General features: G+C 42.0%; 1 protein-coding gene across 3 annotated transcripts in view; it reads right to left on the minus strand.

The window, feature by feature from the left end:
• Positions 1-21,932, minus strand: part of STON2 (stonin 2) — a 74,429-nt gene that overhangs the window by 5,297 nt on the left and 47,200 nt on the right. For 2 of the 3 annotated variants that reach the window (XM_008629690.2, XM_017728952.1), the window contains 2 exons: positions 5,734-7,569; positions 458-660 (listed from right to left, as the gene is read on the minus strand). In XM_008629690.2, coding sequence (XP_008627912.1) covers positions 458-660; positions 5,734-7,569 — 2,039 coding nt within the window. Of the gene's footprint in view, positions 1-457; positions 661-3,853; positions 4,060-5,733; positions 7,570-21,932 lie in introns of those variants that run through there. The other variant, XM_017728951.1, reaches the window with a different exon arrangement.

Below are 21,932 nucleotides of genomic sequence, written 5' to 3' on the forward strand. Positions count from 1 at the left end.
TAACATGCAAATTTACTGAGATATTTTGGCAGGTATATACATAGTGTACTTTCCCATCTGCTTCTCTCCTTAGGGCAGGCAGAAGGAAGAAATATTTCAGCAGAGAAATAACATGATCCTTTTGTCTGCAGTAGGACTCCCACGGTAGCACTCCCACTATAAAGAGCAGTAAAACTCCCTGTTCAAACTCTCTCCATAACAGCTAATCCCCGGGAGCTGGCCATGTGCATGCTCTTCCACAGGCAACAGCAAGCAAATTTATTCCATCTTTGCTGAGGGATAATCCACTGCTTATTTGCCATGAATCAATAGCTGCACATGGGTAGCTACTGCACACACCATGGCATGTGCCAAATTCCCACTTCTTTCGTCCATGGTATTTTATTTGTCTGCCCATAGTTTTCAAGACAATGAAGCGTGCAAAGTAACCATGGTCATAACCACTGCTCAGTTTTACCTTGTAACTGTAGTGTGCTGAGTAGTTGACCCACTTCCTCACATTGGTCTTGTCCTCGACAGAGATGGACCGAACAGTGGCTTTGGACGCAGAAGTGGTGGGCATGTCAAATTCCACATCTACATAGCGGACGAAACTGGAAGGCACTTCCCGGTCAGAGCCAAGCTCTAGGTGGCAGAAGAAGCAGTGAGGATGGCCAGAAGCTGGAAAAAGAGAAAAAACAGTCATCCAATAGGATGAAATTAGGCAGTCTTTAGAAGGCTTAGGCATTGCAGCATCCCACTTGACCTCTGAAACAGAGATGGAAAAAAAATGCCACTTGGTGTGAGTCTGGGTAAGAATTTAATCTAGAGTCAGCCTCATATTTCAAAACAGTCTATCCAAAGTTCCCTTACTGCTGGAAGGTTTGTAAACTAATGTGTGTGCAGCAAATCCAGTGAGAGGCTGTGCAGTTCAGCAGAGACCAGGGATATGCAGTACCATAGCTGGAGCCAAGTTATGAATGAATGGGTACAGTATCAAGCAGATATAGAAGCTCAAGTTCTACAAGCATTAAAATACATCTCCTGCTTTTCATCAGGATTAATTATCCCAAGTAGAGTACTCACTCATTTGCCCTGGTTCTGGAGTAAGCCAGGATCTCTGTTTGACAGCCCTTCCTGGCTTTTCATACATGGAGCATGCTTTTTCTGGATCAAAAGCTGTGGTGCACAGCAGGCCTTCCTGGTGGTCCTGCCCACCACAGGAGAGCAGCAGCCCTAGGAGCTCTCAGGGAGATCACCATGCCCTCCAACACTGCAGTGCTTTTGCTTCTGGCCAGTTCTTGGACTTGGCTGTGGTGGGCACAGCCATGGTAGCAGCGCACTTCAGCATCTGCCATGGGGCCCTTGGGTGACACAGCACTGCTCTCTGGTACTGCATTATGAAGATGCCTAAAACTGGCTTAAAAAATCTGTGTTCAGCACTCAGTACTGGAAAACAATCCCCAGTCTCAGGCTCCCCATCCGTTCATATCTGTTTCCTCACAATGTACACTTTCAGCAGACTCCTCATTGTAATTCTTCCTGCTCATCTGCTTTGCAATGCTTTTCCTCTCTAGTTTGCTGTGGGTTGCTCCCTCCTTCAGACTGGAGACCCCCAGCAGCCCAGGAGAAGTGGCTCTGTGCTCTGGTGCAAGCCACATCCACAGGTGCGGAATGTTCAGCTTGTGCTGCTGCACTCCTGAGCTGGCATGTGCTCAGCTGCTTTTGGGGTGAATGTGTGTGAAGGTATCACTGGGAAGTGTTTAACTGGGCTTGAGCACACTGCATGCCACGTGCTTTGGAGAGCTGAGCTTTTAAACTATTCATAATTTCAACTGGACACCTGGAATCAGCAACCTCTTTTAACACACCTAAATGTGGATATTCAAAAAAGAAAGGAGGGGGAAATGAGAGGCAAAAAAAGGTGACACTATCCCCAAATGCATAAAAATTATGGAAGTTATTAATTTAAACCAGCTCAGTATGGTAAATAACAAGGCAAATGGATTATGAAAGCAACTTCTCCACTGAAGCTACTGCAAAATTACCTAGCCCATCAGTGCTCACTACTGCCCTGGGCATGAGGCTCATGAGACACCACCTCAGCAGACTGTTCAACAGGCTCATTCAGAGCTCTTTCTCTAATGGACAGGTACACTTCTTACTAAAATCAGAAGGAAATCAATACCCTGTTTTTGTTTTGCACCTCTTGTTTCCTTGAGCTACTAATCATTTGTTCTGACAATCAAGGATCTGATAGTATAATTCATATATATGTATGTGTAACTGTGATTGGAGGGAGTCTGTTCCAAATGACTCATGACACTCCAAATGTCCCAACATGTTTAGATTAAAAGATTTAACTTACTCCAGAAAGTATTCCAGGCAGCATGCCTGGGATCCACAACCAAACTAGAGAAAAGTTCAAATCCTGATCCAAGGCTCTACACAGATGCTACATCCCTGCTTCACAGAAAGAGCATTTTCCCATGACTGAAGACTGTTTGGATGTTTCCCTAGTATTCTACTGGTGGATTAAAAAAAAAGAACATGTGAAGCCCAGCCAGCAGCAACTGTAGCTGTAAATAGCTTGCAAATAGGCTTTCTTTATCAACTCTTTTGATCATATTAACTTTAAATATAAGAAAGGCAATAAAGATTACCAAGCTATTTTGGACAGGACTTCAGCAATGTGCTCAGTAGAATACAGTCTATGTTTTTTCCTTAGGTCAAATCATAGTCAGAGTATGCACTGTCCTTCGTTTGTCATGTGCTTTTCAATGTTCAGTCATAAGCAGATGCTTTGGCTACAAAATAATACAGACAGTGCTGATAACACTGTCTCCTAGAGTGAGAGTGCAAAGAGCCCCATCCCATTAGAAAGCGCAAAAAGAAAACATTTAGATAAGTGAGCAAAGCTGCTGAAATAATTCTTAACAATTTGGGTTCTTAGGACACTACAACCTGCACACAAGCAGAGAGCTTTGGTAGGGACATGCTCTCCTGTGGATGGCAGGCCTGGGGGTCATGCCACTCACCTCTACACAGAGACTGCACCAGTCCACATTTGGGGAATGGAGTGAAGCACAGGAGGTCCAGTTGGCTATCTGGAGACCTCTGGAGTTCTGGGATTGTGTTTGCAAGGGATTATGTGTCAGAGCACACAGGGTGGATGAACAAGAAGTCCCATAATGTGTACCTGCATAGGGACTCCTGGGAGCATGTCTGGCAGACAGGCACATGTGCTGGAGCCATGCAATGCATATGCCCCGAGTGGTGTGGACCCATTGTGGGGCCTCTGGAAGCAGGTGGAGCTGCAGGCTGTGGCCACCTGCAGCACTTCCCTCAACTGCAATGTAATGCCACTACTACTCTCCTGCCCTGGAGTCCCAGGCACCAGAGCAGTTCATTACCAGGCCAGATTTTACAGAAGACCCAGAGTGCTCTTAGAGGTGAGTTACAGGTATCACAGTAAGAGACCATAAAGTGTGAGTCAAGGGAGGAGTTTTATGTTTAGCGCTTGAGAACTGCATCATTTATAAGGACTTTGCAAATATGAGAAGTTGGGTTATTATTTGACTTGTGGATAGGGCTGGATACAACCAAACGTGCACAAGGCTGGCATTTAGATCCCACATCAGTATCACTTGGACAAAAGCGTATGTGGTCCATCAGGCAAATCTAAGAAGGAGTGGGAATGAATGCTTCTGAGTACCACTTCTATACCTCTTTGTTTGCCATATACTTTGAGAAAAGAGAACCATAGGATGAAGTACCACCAATAAACAGAAATAGTCCCTGAAGAGCAAGGTCAGATTTAAACTACACTTGGCCTGCCCTGTCATCACTTTGGGATTCCCTCCCTCTCACATACCTCATGTGTCTTGGCCAAGACAGTGCTTCCAAGGCTCTTCCTTTCCCTGAAATTACATCTGATCTGACCGGAGGGGTGAGGACACTCTCTTCCTCTCAGGATGTAAACAAGTATCAACTGCCCTGCGTTTTGCATGATGACACTGATGGATAGATGCTCTGTGGCAGGGGTCCAACAGCAGCAAGAAATCTGTAATGTATTTCCCCCTGTCACAGTGTATATACAATAAAGAGTCACAATGGGAGAGAAGGAAACAAGAGGCACAGATCAGTATCTCCCACAGAGTAGCAATGGGTAAGGCAGCATCACATTGCAGGAGGCAGTAGAGACAGGAGTTTTGCCTCTTCTCCTGGTTTGGTACTGGCATGTTCTGTGATTGTGTTAAAGTCTAAGGGCTTTCGTTTCCTCAGCTGTAATGTCTGTATGGTACACTGAGATTTTTGGAGAGAAGACGCCACAGAAGGCCCAATTTCACAGCATCTCATTCTCAGAGCTTGTGCAGATGGCATATTGAGATTTTCCTCACAAGCATGTTACTGCTCATAAACAGTCTGAGGTTAATTTTTCATTGCTATATTTCTCTCAAGTTTCCAAGCTCTGTCTCCTTATGCCTCACACTACAGGAAACATGGAGCCTTCCCTTTTGTCAGTGATATCCCTCCAAATTTGTAACCTGCGGTGTAAACTAGTGTCCTTGGGCTGAAACGTGACCCAAAAGATTAGGACACTTGGATCACTGTTTTGCTGACACTATAACTCAAACTCAGGAAAAACATATGTCCTTAGAGAGTGCCAAATCTGGTACTACAATGAACTTTCCTTCAGGAAACACTGAATACAGAAACCCTCTCAGTCACCCAGATGCATTACTACAGCATTAATACCGAAAAGTCCATCTCATTTGTGGAAAGCTGTTCTAGATCAGAGAAGTCAAGACGTAGAATTCACTACAAATAAAAATAAACCTGAGTTGTCCAGCTTTGTTGTGCACCGTGGATGACAGGCAGCAAATAGAATGACTGGTAGAAATGGCCGAAGGGAACAGTAGCTTGCCTACATTAATTGAATGTTTAATTATGACCATGTTACTAGAAATACAAAGACTTGGGATAAAAATACAAAGTGGGTTTCATGCTGGTATTCCCTCTTCAGGTTTATTGCCTGTCTGCACTGATTACAGAAACATAGCCACAAAATGGTGTTTGGAAATTTCTCTATTTTTTTTTAATGGTTGAGCAATTTTTTCTGTTCTCTTACAATCCCTGTTTCAGAGAATTTATGGGCATTAATTGTGGCATATACATTGAAATATATAGCACTGGCCTAGTATGCTTGGCAATACATGGAAAAGATATCAATGCAATTTATCTGAACTACAGCAATTTATCTGATCCTGTCATTCAGCCCCATAGCACAGAATCTTGCTTTTGCAAGTTGACTGAAAAAGCCCTGCTTCCCTGAGCACACAGTACTGAGCTGGTGCCTAGGTTTCAAAACCAAAGAATCACAGAACCACTTAATTGGAAAATACCTTTAAGATCATCAAGTCCAACCATTAACCTAGCACGAATCTAGTCTACCACTAAATCATGTCCCTAATTACCACATCTACACCTCTCTTAAATACCTCCAAGCAGACAGAGAACACATATTTTTGTATCTAGAAAACCTTGAACTGTTTCTGTCATTAGCTATATTTGTAGTATATGTAAAACTATTGCAATGAAGGGTCAGATAAATGTTTCATGCAACTAACTTATGTCTTTTGGTATACTACAAAGGATGATATATCTCTCACCATTTAAACTCAGTATTTCCTATCTTTCAAAACACAGAACTTGTTTTAGGTTATTCCTGCGGAGATGGTATGCACCACTCACCTGAGTTTTTGTCAGGCAGTCGGTTTATCCTCCATACGATGGAATTAAAGGCATGCTCATATTTGGCAGTTCCCAAAGTTACTCTCATTACTGGCTCAGAACCAGACAGACTGGTTGATCCAAAAGTGGCTCCCTTGTTCACCTTGGCTTTCAAAGATTTCTCCCCCAGGACACTCTCCCTGCGGAAGTTCTTCACCCACTCATTTGGCACAGGGTAGCGGATCATCACGTTTTCACAAGGGACCTGAGTTAAAGGGTCATGATTGGAAGAGAACCCTGTGGACATCATCAGCCAGCTCTGCACCTCCACCTCAGCACCATTGATGCTGGCAGCTGTCCTCAGAGTAAAAGGCAAAGTTTTCTCAGCAAAGACAGTCCTGAATCTCATCAGCTCAAACCGGCAGGCATCCAAGGGGTTGAACAGGATAATACGGGAGTTATTAAACACATCCTCATCCACACATGAATGGAACCGGCAGCTGTATAATTTAATCCACTTAGTGGTAGTAGTGGGCATAATATCCTGCCTTGCAACTATTTCATTCCCTTTGATCAGGATATCGTTAAGGCCCAGTCTGCATTCTGCCAGGCCAGAAAGGAAGCTGAGAACATAGATATGAGTCAGCACACTGTGCTGGAGAATCACACTATCTCCCTTGCCCAAGACGCCATGAAACTCATCCCTGACATCCACAGTGATTTCTTCTTCTTGATAATTCAGTCCCACTGTGCTCAGATCTGCTGATGAAGCTGGCAAATTCATCAGTGTATCTTGCACAGCAGTGATGAAGCTAAGGAAGTCTTCATAATCTGTAGTCCCAAGCTTGATAATTTGCTCTCTCTCTGCAGTGTGTGCAATGGCTGGCTTAGGCTGATACTTCTTTTTCTCCTTGTACGTCGTACGATCCAACCGCACACTGTGTATCCTTCCATTCTCATCATAGTTCTGGAGTTTGCGCTCTGAAATCTCATGATTGATTTCAAGTTTGAGTTCCCGGAAAGGCTTCTCTAGTCCCTTCTCATAAAAAAGCTGTATACATCCACTCTTGGTCAGCTTGACATATATTGGTCCCCAGTGCCTGGATGACATGATGTTCTTCTTCTCTGGGATTCTGAGCATCATTGGCCATCCATCCTTTGGCTGAGCTGGTGCCAGGTTAAATAAAGCTGCATCCAGATCATATGGCATCATGGGGTCATCATCAGGCAAGGTAGGACTACTCACGTGATCTGGGTCTCCAATCTGGAGCTGTTTGAGCTGCTCTAAAGCATCTGTGTGGGTTACAGTTTTGTTTGCCTCATGGAAACTGATGGCATCAGGCTCTTGATGGAGAATAATGAGAGAATCTCTTTGGTTTTTGCCTGGAGCACTGGAGAGAGAAGAGCTTTTGGAACGCCTCTCTTGCTCCTCAAAGAATGAGCTGAATGGATTGATGGGCGAGGGTTGGACATCTCGAAGAGATTCATCCAGAAAGGGATTAGTAGCGCTCCAGGGTGGTGTTTCAACAGAAGGCAACTTGGCTAAGGAGGAGAGATCTAGTTTTTGAACTTTGGAGAGGTCTCCCAATGTGCTTTTAGGACGTTCTCTTTTCTTCAAGGATGCAGTGAGATTAAAGTTAACATCTGGAGCCTGTGCTTCTGCAGGTGGGGTATCTGTTTTCAAGGGAGAAAGGCTCTGTGGTGAAAAACTGACTTCATTGTCATCAAAAGTCACCCAGCTGGGAAAGCGAACTGTGGTTGGGGTAGATGAATGGCCATTCATGGAGGTGTTGTTCAGCTGCCAGTTGACAGCCTCCATATCTATCTCTTCATCTTCCTGGAGAGACGAGGAATTGTCTTTAAAAAAAGAGGGGAGGGGAGGAAATTTCAGCTAATTATTCTGAAGTTACCTAGTTCTCTCCTCAAAAAAACCCCCACAGTCTGCATGCTCAAGGAAGGCCTATTCATATGTCACGCAAGAATAAGATAGTCAAAAGACTTGGCTAAAATGCTGAGGAGTCTGACAAGAATTAATGAAAAAATACACAGTTGAACACAGAAAAGGAATCCAGAAAGAAATATTCAAGGAATGACAGCAATGATCGTATTGATCTCATCCCAACATAATGACCTAAAGGAGAAACCATGTCATGGTGGTTTTTTAAAACTTCCCTCTCTGAACTTTCAGAATGCATTTCTTCTCTACAGGTATCTTTTGTTCTCTGCCTGGAGTGTTCCCTCACTCTTATTATAATTTTTGCCTTTTCTGTCCCCATACCCTTTGCTCTAGAGAATAATCCAGTAGGAAGAGGAATGAACATTGAGGAAGAGCACATCTCCAGTCTGTCCCCACGTTCTTGTCTGTGCATTTGCTGTTACCACAAAAACACAAGGGGTATGGTGATGGCACTGTAAAAGGTGCCTAGGTGCGGTTTTTGCCCAGGATGTGTTCAGTAAAGAAACTGAACACTACCCAGTGTGCAAAAGTCTGACAGTCCTTGGATATATCTCTGAAACATCTCTCAGAGAAGCTGTGATCTAGGCATATATGTTAGGATAAGGAAAAATATATTTTTGACTTGTGTTGTGGAAGCTGCCCTCATTCTCTCTCAGGACACGGCACCTTTGACTGCTCTTTTCCTAGTCTCAGGCTCTGTCAAGACACTTTGTAGAAAACTGTATCACAGTGTGCTGTTTCAGTCCCAGCTCTTCCCAGGATCACTGCAGTGGTAATAAGGTGTTTTCCAAAATGAGCACAAATCCTCAGTGTTCAGAAATTTAATGACTTGCCTCCCATTTTCTTCCCACTGAGCTAATGAATCAGAGTGCTCCTAAAAATGAGCAGCCAGCATGAAATTATACTCTGTAGTTGCACTGCAGGTTTGCTCTACATGATACAGCAGGGCTGGCATTTGTGCTTTTTGCTTCTCCCAGACATCCCATGTTTTACATAAGTCACTGTTCTTCAGTACAAGCGAGTAGTAAGTGTAAAATGTAGCACTGTGGTATAGCTGTGCACCTGTGATTTGAGCAATATTTACAACAACAACAAACTATTTTAAGTAATTATTTAAATTGCCACCAGTTCCCAAAAAAGATGAGCTTGATTTCCATTCTGCCTCAATCATAACAGACAATTTGAATTTTTATTTCAGTTACCATTTAGAATATGAAATAGGGAATATTCATGCTAGCCAAAGTGCTGCCATGAGCTCATTATAATGTTTTGGCTAACTTGATATTCTGGGCCTCTCATTCCAGCAATATGCAAGTTTACCCAACCTTCTGATCTAAGGACAAAACATATGATCCAAGTTCAAAGGGTTATTACAATTTAGAATTATATATGAAGGTTAATGATACCAATTTGCTTTTCAAGCCACAGTAATACAAAGCAATGACAAGAACAGATAGGTTTTACAGACTACCCATGCATTGCAAAGTGTATTTGGAAAGAAGTGCCATTGTCTCAGTTTCTCAGGTTTTCTTCTCTATCCTGCCATCTCACTCCCAGCTTTGCACAGTGCCTGTCTGTGGCCCCTACTACTGTCACACCACCAGGTGCAGTGCTGGATTCTTTATTTGCTAAGTACTGCCACAAGGCTATAAACAGATTTGGTGGGGAAAAAACAACAACCCAACTGACTGTTATCCACAACCACACTCTGAGTGAGAAAGTAATAAAGAACCCACCAAGAATAATCTGATATTGTTCTGATCCTCAGTCCACACCAATATGTTATCTATGCTGTCCCACATCTTTCCAGGACTTTGGTCATGCAGTGTGTAGCCCCTTGAAGCAAAGGTTTTATGGTAGTTCCGGGAAAACACTGCCTGTTTCTTTTAGGACTTCTAAAATTCCAGTGTTTATAAGATGTGGGTTGCTTAAGAGTAGACCACCTCTTCTCTGCCGGCAATTATAATTTTCTCCCTTCCTGTATCTTAATCTTTGAACTGCAGAAACCAAATGTGATTCCACAAATAAAGTATTAAAACCTCTGGTAAATTTGACAGGCAGGTGAGAATGCCTCCTTGACAGTTCATGTGAAAACCACACAGAAATCACCTGAAAAATTTCTTTCTAAGCTGAACAAGTTTTGTAATATGTATTGCTTTCTTTGATCCAGATGCCCAGAAACACAGCAGAATCATTAACAGATTCTGGTTTCATATATGTAATAATATATAGTTTCATATGTAATAATTGCATAATTTTTATTTTCTAGAAAAAAAAATCTGTAAACTGTTATTTGATTTGATATGTGAAAGTGTCAAACCTGGGAAATGAAATATTTCTTTCCCAAACTAAGATCAAACGTACATTCTACTGCTGCCAAAGCACCATATGGTTGGGTTTACAAATGTTTGAAAAATACAGAGGTGGTTCTAGAAAAAACAGGTTTTTAGCTTTGTCTGTAAGAGAATGACTAAGCCAGGAAGATAAAAATACCAATATGCTAATGAGCTAAGCAGCCAAAGAAAGTTACTGAGATCTAGATGAAATAGTGAATCCCAAGAGAAATACTGGCACCTCTGCTGCAAATACAGCATGGTAAAAAAACTTGATAATGTTAGAGGATGGCTTAGATGATTACTTCAGATTTTTCCCTTCTTGACTTTTGATGAGTTCCTGAACATGGGTGCTAAAGTTTAAAATGCACAAGTCCTTCAGTTTGGCAGCACTCTTGTAAGCCTGGGAGATGACACTTAAGGAAACAAGTTCCTAGACTAATTTCTTGCTTTCATACCTGCTCTCAAAATTCCTTCCTACAGAACAATCAAAATATGTAGATGTGGCACTTAGGGACATGGGTTAGTAGTGGACTTGGTAGTGTTAGGTTAATGGTTGGAATCGATGCTCTGAGAGGTCTTTTCCAGCCTTAAGGATTCTATGATTCTTAGAGGAGAGCTTGCTGATGGGGTGAGGACAGTCCTCAATCTAGAGTGACTCCTGGCTGATAAAGACTAGATCTGCATAAAAAAGGCATAACTGATCAAAAGAAAGCACTTGTTTTTTCCTTCTTGACTTCCTGACTTAGCTTTCCTAAGCAAATGACTTTGATAAGTGTTTACTTAGCAAAATTAAAATATCTTTTAATTGTGTGACCTTGGCAGATTCCAACCTGACAGGTAGCTCCAGCCAGCAACAAAACACAGGAGCAGATTTACAAAGGAGGTGAAAGGGGCAGCAGCTTGGTCTCCTTTCCCAGAGACACCTGCAATGTGAGCTGTGGAGGGAGCAGCCTTGAGCTGCCCACACAACTCTGCATCTCTGCATTCATTCCCTTATCTATGTGGTGCCAGCAACCAGCACTGGCTGCACCTTACTGCACACTGTCTGACCTGCATTACCAGGCCATTAAATAATTTGGACAATTAGGTCCCCAGTCAACAATAAAAGGCCAACTTGCATCATAACTTTATTTTTCCTCCACGGGCCTCTTAAAATTTTGTCTTTGTAAGTGTTCAGTAGCAAAATGGTTAATCATTTCAGTATGATAAACTGGAAGACATCATTGTTGCAATGGGTGTAGAACCTCTCATTGTGATTAGCCTCTTGTGACTGACATGACAAGGAAAGAAAGCTTCGGTTCTCTTTAATGTATCATCTTTTTGTTTTTCTATTTGGCTAAACCATGACTACTTTGGCCAAAACCACCAGGCAGTATCATATTACTTGTGCCTGGGGGAAAGGCAGCCATCCAACTGCTAAAGGACGTTGATATTGCAAAGTGTTTGTGATCAAAACTGTGCCATGGAAGTAGGAAGAAGATCTGAGGGTATTACACATCTTTCAAAAAAGGCAGACAACAACTTTCAGAAATGGATCTGAGCAAATGTCTGAATTTTCACATTTCTGAGTACTCATCTATTTTGCCTCTTGAGAGAAATTAGCTCAGAGCTTCATGACGTGACTGTTTCTGTTACCTGAATATATTAATTTATGTATAATTCAGATAGCTCTTTGAACTTTAATAGCCTTAATATGTCACACCTTCCAAAGGGGTGCTCACTTCCCTGATGTAGCCTACACCAGTCCCTCAGACAAAGCAAGCACTGCTAAGATTTCTGTTGGCATAGCTGGATCTCTTCTAGGACTCTTTACATAAAGTCCACCAGACACTTGTATACAGACCTGGTCTTTAAAGATAAGCCAGGTCATGAGGATGCCAGCAACAAAACCTGTGGTTTCTCTGTATAAGCAATTACAGAAAAGCAGAAAATGGAGATAGACAGAACCTGGAAGAAATCAAGGACCAGGCTGTTGCACAATTATGTCTCCATGACAAAGGCCATACTTCCACATAGTTTCCGTGACATCTGTATCTGGTCATTTTCTTGCATTTCTTTCCCATATCCAGGTCACTACAACTGCGTCTGTGCACATTTTTTGGGGCGGTCTGTCATGATTCTGATCTTACCAAGACAGATGGAGTAATTTAAAAGATATTTAAAGTGAATGGGCCATCACTCTGAAGTGATACAACTGGACTCCTATTTCCAGCCTTGGCACCAACCTCTCATGTGGCTCTGCGAAAACACTTCATCACTATCACATCACATCACAGCTTCTGGTTCTCTTCCCACTTTTTTCTAATTTCTGACTGTAAAAGTGTCACAAGTGGAACACTGTCCCTCTGTACCTCAGTATCCAGCACACTTCCAGGACTCTCACAGAACACAGTGTAAGTGGTTAAGTGTCACAGAGGTAGATATAAACCTATAAACTAACTCAATGAATAGTCCTGTTGCACCTACACACCAGAAAAGACTTTCAAGTTTATTACAAGCTATGAAGCCAGGCCTGGTTTTGTCAGCTTTCCTTTTATCACAGCTCTGTTAATGGTAGAAGGTCAAATCTGTTTCTGCTGCAGACACCAGCATAAACATACAGTAGAAAAGTGCCATGGAAACCAGTTGCAAGAATATACAGCTCAAAGCACAGAAGACTTCTTGTCAACAGGAGGGTACCACCTGCTTATCTTGCACAGAAGAAATCCCTGTGAGGATAGCAGTTATTACCTCTGCATGCTTCCTAGGTACCTTTGTTATTCGTTAGTGAGTGGTAACATTAAGGAAATACCTAGAAATGCCCTCTCACAAGCTTGCAGGACACTTTCTTCCCATGAGCTTCAGAACAGATTTTGGAGATGGAAGAAGATGCATGCACCTTGCCTCTTTTCAGAAAGATTAGGAGAGTGGCTGGAAAACCCCAAACCTCTTGACCACCAACACCCATCAGGTTGCAAGATAGGTTTGTAAGCATTCCTCAGACTTTTGAGCATCTCTGCAAGTTCTGGCATGTAGAAGAGGTGACTGCTCACACAGTCCATGCCTTTTAATCTTGCTACTGAACACACCGCATACAAAAATTTAACAGCAATTTAATTCTCCAGCATGTTGAACTGTTAGTACGAAAGTTACGTTTTATGGCACAGCTAAGGGACATTTCAAAATCACCACAGACTAAGTAACCAGCAGGAGAAGGTGCAAGATGAAAGACTGAAGTCACGGATCTTATCTCTGCGGTTCCCTCTCTTATTCATACCTCTCCCACTTGACTGACTTCTCATGTCATGTTGAATGGATTCATCCTTAGGTAACTTCTCAATTCATAATACTCTGCCAAATCACAACATCTCTTCGAACATGATTGTCTAAATTTAGGCCATGTAAATCACTGGCCTGCTTAAACCTAGTGTAGTTGAATTTCAAATCCATACTGCAGTAGTACTACATAGACTGTTCCCAGCAGTGGGTTAGGAACTACTTAAATACAATGCCTGTTGCTTGGTTAACTATTCGAAATTCATCACAAGTCCTAGAAGCTTAATTGTCAAAAGAATTTAAATCATCTGAAGCTACAAAGAAGTTATATCACAGAGCTTCCAGATCTATTTAAAACACAATGAATTTCATCTAGCTTCAATTAATTTATCCCCATAAGTCTCTATATGAACTGCTGTATTTCATTTTAAATGTAAGCCATCATGGAGGTACTAAACTGAAGATGAAATACAAGAAAATGATGACTCAGCCCTCACAGCTAGGTTGCAGCAGCCCTCACACTGCAAGAAAAACTGTTGAAAAGGACAGTCCTCTACATACGATCTTAAAGGACCCCAGAAGCTTTTTTGACTTATTCCATTGATATTTTGACTTTTTCTTACAGTTCTCTATCTACACAGAAGTCTGTGTTTTTGGGAAGGTAGGACTACTGTATTTCAGGCGTTTGTGCTTGCAGCGCTTCATTGCCCAGAATGATTTGTCTCGTGTCTCCTCCACTCATGCCACCACTTGCTGCTTGGAGAAGGAAAAGAGCATCTTCCAAACCATTAAGACACTCGTATCAGACTACCAGAACAGTGGTAGTTGCAGCTGTAAGTCTCATTGCAACCAGCTATGTAGGAAGCTATCAATTTCCTCTTCTCTGTTTATTCAACTGGAGAAACTAATTAATTCAATCACAACCCTTTCACTCTTCCTTGAATAAAGAAAATGTTCAAGATAAAATTAGTTTACAACACAGAACTTTCCCACATGATTTAATTTAAAAATACTCAATATTTTTATTGTGTTATGTTTATCGAGTAGTTAAAACTCTGGTTCATAAAAAAAATTCCATACCACCAACATGTCAGATGTGGTATGGAATAACTGAAAAAATATTTCAGCAATCCATAGTCTGTGTACAGTGAACTCCCTTTTTCCTTGTACAGATCTTGGCTGCAACTACAGGTTTGTAAAAGTTCCTTACATGTTCTGCAGCGTGTGCTGTGCAGTGCCCTATGAAATCAGAATGGATCTAGCTAGTCTTAAGACAAAACCAGGCATCTGTAACACATTGTGCACAAATCGGATAAATTAGATTTGTGCAATTTGTGCAACAGATGTCCATATTCAGAAAATGCTCTTTCCAGATCTACTGCTTCGTTTTTAGCCTGTAAACACTTAGAAGTTAGTGTACTAATATTCCTAGACAGAACTGCAGTCAAGAACAAGCATACAACCTATCCAGAAATCACCAGAACATTGCAGCAACCAGAGATATATAGCTTTGAAATGCAAGTGCCTGTGTGCCTGTGTCTCCAATTAATACCAATTTATCATTTGAACAGTAGACTCCAAATTTGACATAGTTCATGCAAGTAATGGACAAGGTTGTTAGTGTCTTGGAGAAACTCTTAGATCTTCACGTCAGGCAAGAATTACATGGTAGAGGCAGTAACTTTTAAAAGTAATAAAATTCTCCTAGTCATAGCTGGAAAACATTTCGTAGTAAATGTTTTCTAAGTAAAAGCACTGTTTATCACTTAAACACAGCTTTTTTTTTTTTTTCCCAGTAAAGATGGCTACTCTAAAAAGAAATTGAAGTAAACACTTTTTGTTCTCTTAAGATACTTAAAAGAGTGGAGTTCTTCTCTTGTGTAATGCAATGGTAGTGACTGGGTCCCACAACTACTACAGAAAAAAAGGCTTTTTTGATTTAGATTTTGAGAGTCACAGATCTAGAAAGATCCTGAAGATCAGTTCATGTGTTTCCATTAGCTGGCCAGAAGGTGGTACATTAACACTGATATAATTGGAGGAAGTGTTCCAGATTTTTACAGGATTTAGACAAGACTATGCCTGTTCAAAGAATTCACATGATACATGTGACATAATACTATTTATTTATAATCAGAGCCAAGTTGTGAACAGATCTCACATAAGTGGTGGAGAAAAGATTAAAACCTCCTTCTTCTACCTGAGACCTTGCTTCTATTAAACAAACAGGTATATTTATAAAGTAAACGTCTTAGCAAGCAAGCACACCTACATGATTCATTACCAAGCACCTTCGTTTCTACCCCTGAAGACATGGCATAGATAAGACTGACATATTTTTACCACTATGTCATCTAACTGTGTTCTCAGCAAGGTGCGCTCAGCCCAGACGTTACCAAGACAGTGACTACACCCTAGACTTAAGTCATTATTACTGCCATGGGAGTACTTACACTCCCAGTTTGGGTAGGCAAGGCAAAGCCTGTGTGTGAAGGGACAGAGCAGAGCCGGAAAACACAAAGCTGAACCTGTTCCAGCAGAGAGATCAATGAGAGAATGACAGATTCTCTGTAGAAGAATGAATCACGCTACTTCATCTTTCATCCACAAGGAGAACAAGGAGCAAATGAGAAGAACAAGACGTGCACGACGTTTTTCGAAAGTGGTTCCTTTAAAAGTACTCTGGCAAAGATAAATGAAGTCAGCTTTCCTCAGAGTAGTTTGTACTTTGCTTCTCTCCACAGATGTCTGCCTCCCTCTCTGATTTTAATACACAGTACATACAGCATATCCTTCAACAGTGGAACTGCCACTGAGATGAGACTATTGACCTCATGAAGAAATGAGACTGAATAAGGAAAGAGAAATGCTTCTGCAAGCCCAGGATGCTTCATGAAGTTGATATTCAGCTAGCAGAATAAATCTGTAGTCAGCCCTATAAATGCAAAGACAATCCCACTCCATCTTGGAGGAGCTGATGCTACCATCCATTGAACAAGCTCTATTTTGCAAAAGGAAATTACATAAATGCCTCACACACAGACAATATGTTACTTCATTATGCCATAATTTTTCAAGCAATATATGGTGGACCAGTAACAAAATACAGAGGTTTGCAGACCTTGTTAGTTTTGTCTTGAGTGCTTGAGGTAATACCACATGGGATAAGCCTGACATTTGCAGTGCCAGACTGCAGGTGGAAATGTGCCAGCTACTGGATCCGCTCAGTATCTGGGGTCCCACTGAGCAGCATAACCTTTGACTGCAAAGCAACACTCTGTGGTCCCATGCATTGAGTTACGGATTCAAGTGGCCGCTGCAGTACTGCATAGGTGTGGGGTCTGGCCCTGCTGAATAAATGTGAGAAATGTTCCCATAGCCACAGGAGAATCCAGAGCAGGAGACCATCATGTGTGCTGAGTGGCTGAAACACTCTGGGTTTGCTACTGTCAGTCCATCAGTTCAGAAACTGTACTGGTAATGACCACAAATGGTAACATCAGCTGATGACAACTTGGTAGTCAATGCAAAATAACTGGTTTTCTGATTCCTAGGTGGGCAGTTCATGCATGGCTGAAGCCAGTGTCACCCTAACTATCTGCTCAGTCTTGTGCTGACTCTTTAGCAAAAAAAACCAAGTCAGTACACAGGGATGTTGCATAAGCCTGTACCAGTGCTCAATCCACTGCTTACAAAAATAAACATTGCACATCATTTAGAAAGAGACAGGATATTTTACATCTTCAAAACGCACTACTGCAAACAGTTCTGGCTCCTCACAGCATTTAAAAATAGTAGCGCTAACTTCCTCATTCCTGTGCCCAAGGCATTTCCCAGGATCAAGTTTTATATCATATCAAGTCAGCAGCTCACATCCTGTCTGCCAGATATGTCCACATATCTCAGGTCATCCGGTCACAAGGTAATCTCATATTGATACACTACCTTTACCCTGAGCAGTATCAAAATGATTTACAAGTTATGTCACTGGTGATATTTAAAAAAACCCCAAAGACCCATTTAGGAATTTCTAATGTAAGATCCTATCGAAACTTCAATTTCAGTTATATATTTTAATAATTTAGTTACCTGGTGAACTGTAAAGACAAATGTGTTTCATAGTCAACACACTTGATACATAGCTATAAATTATGGAAGATAGCAGTGCTCAACTTTTGCCTAATGCTAATACTTTTCACCCCTGTAGCTTGTTATGCAAACGTTTCCTGTTTAAAATGCAGAGAAGACCATGTAACTGCAGGAGAGTAACAAGGAGAGTAGCCAGTTTGGCCAGTTCTTCTTGGCTCAAAGCATATGTGAGCTCCAGGCTACAGGGGAGTTTTATGAGCTAGCAGGTGAGGTGCTCAGTGCAAAGGTGAGAAGATCTGTAACAAAGCCACGTGTATCTGAATTTGTTTTGGTTTTTTTTTTTCATTTTGGAGGGGCTTTTGACACATAACACAAAGGACTGAAGGCAACTGGCCGGAAATAGTATGAGAAAACAGAAAGGACAGCCTGATCTATGTGCAATGCCTGACCCCCACAGCTATCATTGAAGATGCACCTGCCAGCTCAACACCCACACCCTCAACAAAAAATGTTAATTAAAGGTGCCTGAGAAGCAGGATGATGCAAAGGATATGACACAGGAATGGGCTGCAAAAGTCTTAGGTGCTAATCTGAACCATGTGATTGTCTAAGTGACCTTCAGCTAGCAGTTTATGGCCTCTGCTCCACAAGTTTTCTATCTGTAACAAAGCAAAAATACTGATGTAATAGGAAGGGTTAATGGCTGTTGTCACGTGTGTTTGATAAATAGGCTATCATAAGTCATGTGAAAGCTTGTGGGCTTTCTAGGAACCATACAGGATAAAGGGGATAAGCAAGGAAGCTCCTGTAGGGAATAAAATAATTGGAGACAGTAGAAGCTGTGGCCCTTGGCTGAGCAAAACTTACCTCGTGTGTCAAGGCAGCTCTTTGTGCATTGGCTGTTGCAAGCATGTGTATCTGGATGAGAACAAAGAGGAAGGTGGAGGAACTGGAGTAAACAGCTAAGGCTCAATGCTTAAATACCGGCCTGGCTGTGAACTCCAAGGAGAAATGCTGGGCTCTTGCTTCCTCGTGTTTGTTCCTCCCACAGGCTGAGAAACGGGATAGTGCCCCCATTATTTACAGGCAGGGAGGATTCCACCAAAAAATATTGGAGGCAAGTGAAAAAGTCTTATCAAGACCTTGGAAAGCAAATACTTGCAGCAACAGATCCTGAAATATGCTTGTTACACTCAGATAGGCACCACTTTATTTGGTTATTGTTCTGTTATTATCTTCAAAATTCATACTGGGCTGTTGCTAAGGTGGTTGCACGGTGGAGTCAGGGAGCTGCATTGCCGGTTTTCACCTCTTGAGGCCTTTAAAGATGTGTTTTGCATATATGTTGAGCAAGACAATTTAGAGACAGGACACAGTAAGAAGAAATATTCCCACTATTGGTAACCAAACTTCAGCCTCCTTTACAGTGACACTGATCTCAGTTTTTGCCCACTCACAAAAAAGTAATGCTGCAGGGGTTGTCTTGGAGAGTGTTAAGAAAAGCATGGCTGTACAGTCAGAGTTCGTGTCTGCCCTGCCAGTCTGACAAGCACAACCGTACCATCAACAACTTCAGCCAACATTGGAAATTACCGGAGTTAACCCAGCTCACCTGTTGTATACATATAACAAAAGGACTCCCAAAGAGGATGGAACACAGAAAACTTGTCAGCTTGTTCATCCAAAGACATTTTAATTAATGGTCCTGCTATACAGCCCTTGCCCAAGTCTGAGAGTCTTGTTATCATTCCCTGGTGTTATCAGCATGTCATCTCCAACGTCAAGGCAGCTGTTGACCAGCCTGGGAGGCTGCTATGACAGAATGGCTCGTTTTACAATATATTGCTCTGATTGATGAGGCCATTCCCCCTTTTCCACACTTATCTGTTCCAGGCCTGAGACTCCCCTACTAGCACTACCAGTCCAGGCTCCCACCATAAAACCACAGCTGTTGTGCAGCTATTCACAATTGCAGGAAATCAACAGAACCAAATACTGGGTTGTTGCCTATCTTATGTCATTTGGAGTTTTGTTTTTCCTTTTTGCATGTGTGTGTGTAGCCACCACCGTATGTGGGATTGTTCAGGGTCACTGCACAGAAGCAGCCAAACAGAAATGATCCAACAAGCAATTTCTTCCTTCCTCTCCTGGACCACGCTGGTGTGATTACAGTGAACAGAAAGGTGTGGGCCTCTGTTAAGCGTGAGAGTTTGAGCAAAAGAGACCTGCACATGAAGAATGGAAAGATGTAACTCATTATGTTATCACAGCACTGTGGTGAGAAGTGAAGAAGAAAGCTATACTTCTGTCCTCTGTGCTGATTGTAACTTCCCATCCTTCCATCTTTAACAGGCATCTTCAGTCCCAGCTACGATTCTGGCTGGGGGCAAAACACAAGAGTATACAAGGTCCAAATTTCTATATGCTAGTCCTGAATAACTTCTCAGATGCACTGATTTCTTTTCTCATTGTTAAGTTTTAGCAACCCTCATCATCACCTAGTCTTAGCTGTGTGTCCTATTTCATCCCCAAATGATGTTCACCATTCCTCTGATGGGAATGCAGAGTGGGGAGGAACAGGGAATCCTGAAAATTTCTGTCCTGAGGTACTAGAAGTAGAAATTAGGCAGGGTACAACGGCTGGACAGGGTGGAGCTCTGACAGTGTCAGGACAATCCCTCTACAAAATACACCACAGAAAGCTAAATGGAAAAACTTCTGCATTCTTGAAATGTGGAAGGGACCTAACAGATCTCTTCAGAGTACAGGACAAGATTAGGGAGGAAAAAAAAAAGGGGTGGACAGTGTGATAGGAAGCCTTACTGCCTCTATCACCAAACTACATAGCTGGTTTGGTGGTGGCGGAGAGACAAGAGCTGAGCACAGAATGTGACCAATGTGAAGGAAAACAACAGGGCCCCCACAGCTGCTGTGCCCTGTAAACAAAGCTCAGCTTTCTGAAGGGCCATGTGAGATTTTGCAGAAGAGTCCTGAAAGAACTGAGGTCTGCTCAAAGGAAACAACAGGGATTAGAGAAAGAGGAACATGGGATAATAAGATAAGGACTTTATTGAGCTTAAACAAAAGGCACTCAAATTGTAAAATATCTATTTTAATGTATTTCTACAAAAGATCAATGAACATTCAACAGATAAATGGGCAACACGTAACGAGTAATTAAAATACCCCAAAGCAGTATCTCACATAGTGGCACTGATTGGTGGAGGAAATTTGACAGGAGTTACCTAAGAAGAACAACATTGCTATGGACAAGAATTACTGCTCAGTTCACTTGTGAGCAGTCTATTCTAACATTTCAAGAACTAAGCTGATCATGTCCTAGGAAGAGATTTTTTTTCTTCATGAGATAATGCTGCGAAATTGTTTCAGTATGTTATGAAAATGGGGGTGGGAGAAATGTTTTTTGTCCACTGATCTATTTGGATATGGTGGATAAAATACTTATATAAAGTGTCAGAAATAGCTGTCAGATGAGAAAGTACCACCAGCGGACTTCCACTAGGTTACTAAGTCTAGAAGAAATATCTAAAGGCATTTAGGAATGTAATGTATTCTGATCTTTTGCACTGCATCTCTCCAGTTTGCAGATTTGTACCGCTCATCTAGGCCACATCAAGGTCAAATGGTGGAAACAAAAAGGCCAGTCATGTGGACAAGGATATGCACCCTATGCTAAGGTTTGAATTTAACTTCTCACGTGGAATGGCATTTCTTGTAGCCTTTGTTCAGAAACACACATATGAGCACTTGAAGTCATGAAGAATTATTCTGCCTTCACATTGGCTTAATGAAAGCATGTTTCTGCTTGAGACAAGAAAAGAGAATGTACTGGGAGTGTGTTTATTTGAACCAGAATTTTAAGGCTCTAGAAATGCTGACAGCTTGCAAGATTAAATCCTGTATTTACTAACTCAGCAGTATCCTCCCCCCTAAATTTCTCCATCATCACCACACCACAACATAAGGGGGAAGCTCTAGAAAACAAGGTATCTATTGACACTTGGCAAATCTGCACTTGAGCTCTCTGAGCTGGATCTGAACAAAACTGTTTCTTGGGGTCAGCTCTGCTGATGATTTTGGATATGAAAATTGGTTCACGCATGAAGCAAATTGAAACTCAGATCTCTCATTACACGATCTGAACAGCTGTCAGATGGCAGCAGCCCGACTGTGCAGGGATAAAAACCATGCCACAGTCCTGTGGGCGAGCCGGTCTCCTTGCAAATAGTTTCAGGATGCATCAGGAAGCAATTACCAAATCCCAACAAAACCTAGTTATGACCCCTCTCCTCCTTCAGGAACTATCCCTTAGGAGAAGCCAGAATTATTTTTCTCCTCTCTCCCCTACAGTTAAAACATAAATTAAGGGGATCTTTTTCCCCTTTAAACTTTTAGGCCTGTTCAGTCTCTTTGTGCCGAGCCTTTTGTCTTCGGGAAGAGGCTATTCCGCTGGAAGCCGATGGAAAGGCAACTGTCCGGCAGACAATGGAGCTGTCTGCAGAGCAGGCGCTCCGGAGCGGGGCCCGGGATGGCTGAGCCAGAGGCATTCCCGGCCCGTTGCC

This window comes from Corvus brachyrhynchos, unplaced genomic scaffold (assembly GCF_000691975.1).
Source record: "Corvus brachyrhynchos isolate BGI_N302 unplaced genomic scaffold, ASM69197v1 scaffold1, whole genome shotgun sequence".
NCBI lineage: Eukaryota > Metazoa > Chordata > Aves > Passeriformes > Corvidae > Corvus > Corvus brachyrhynchos.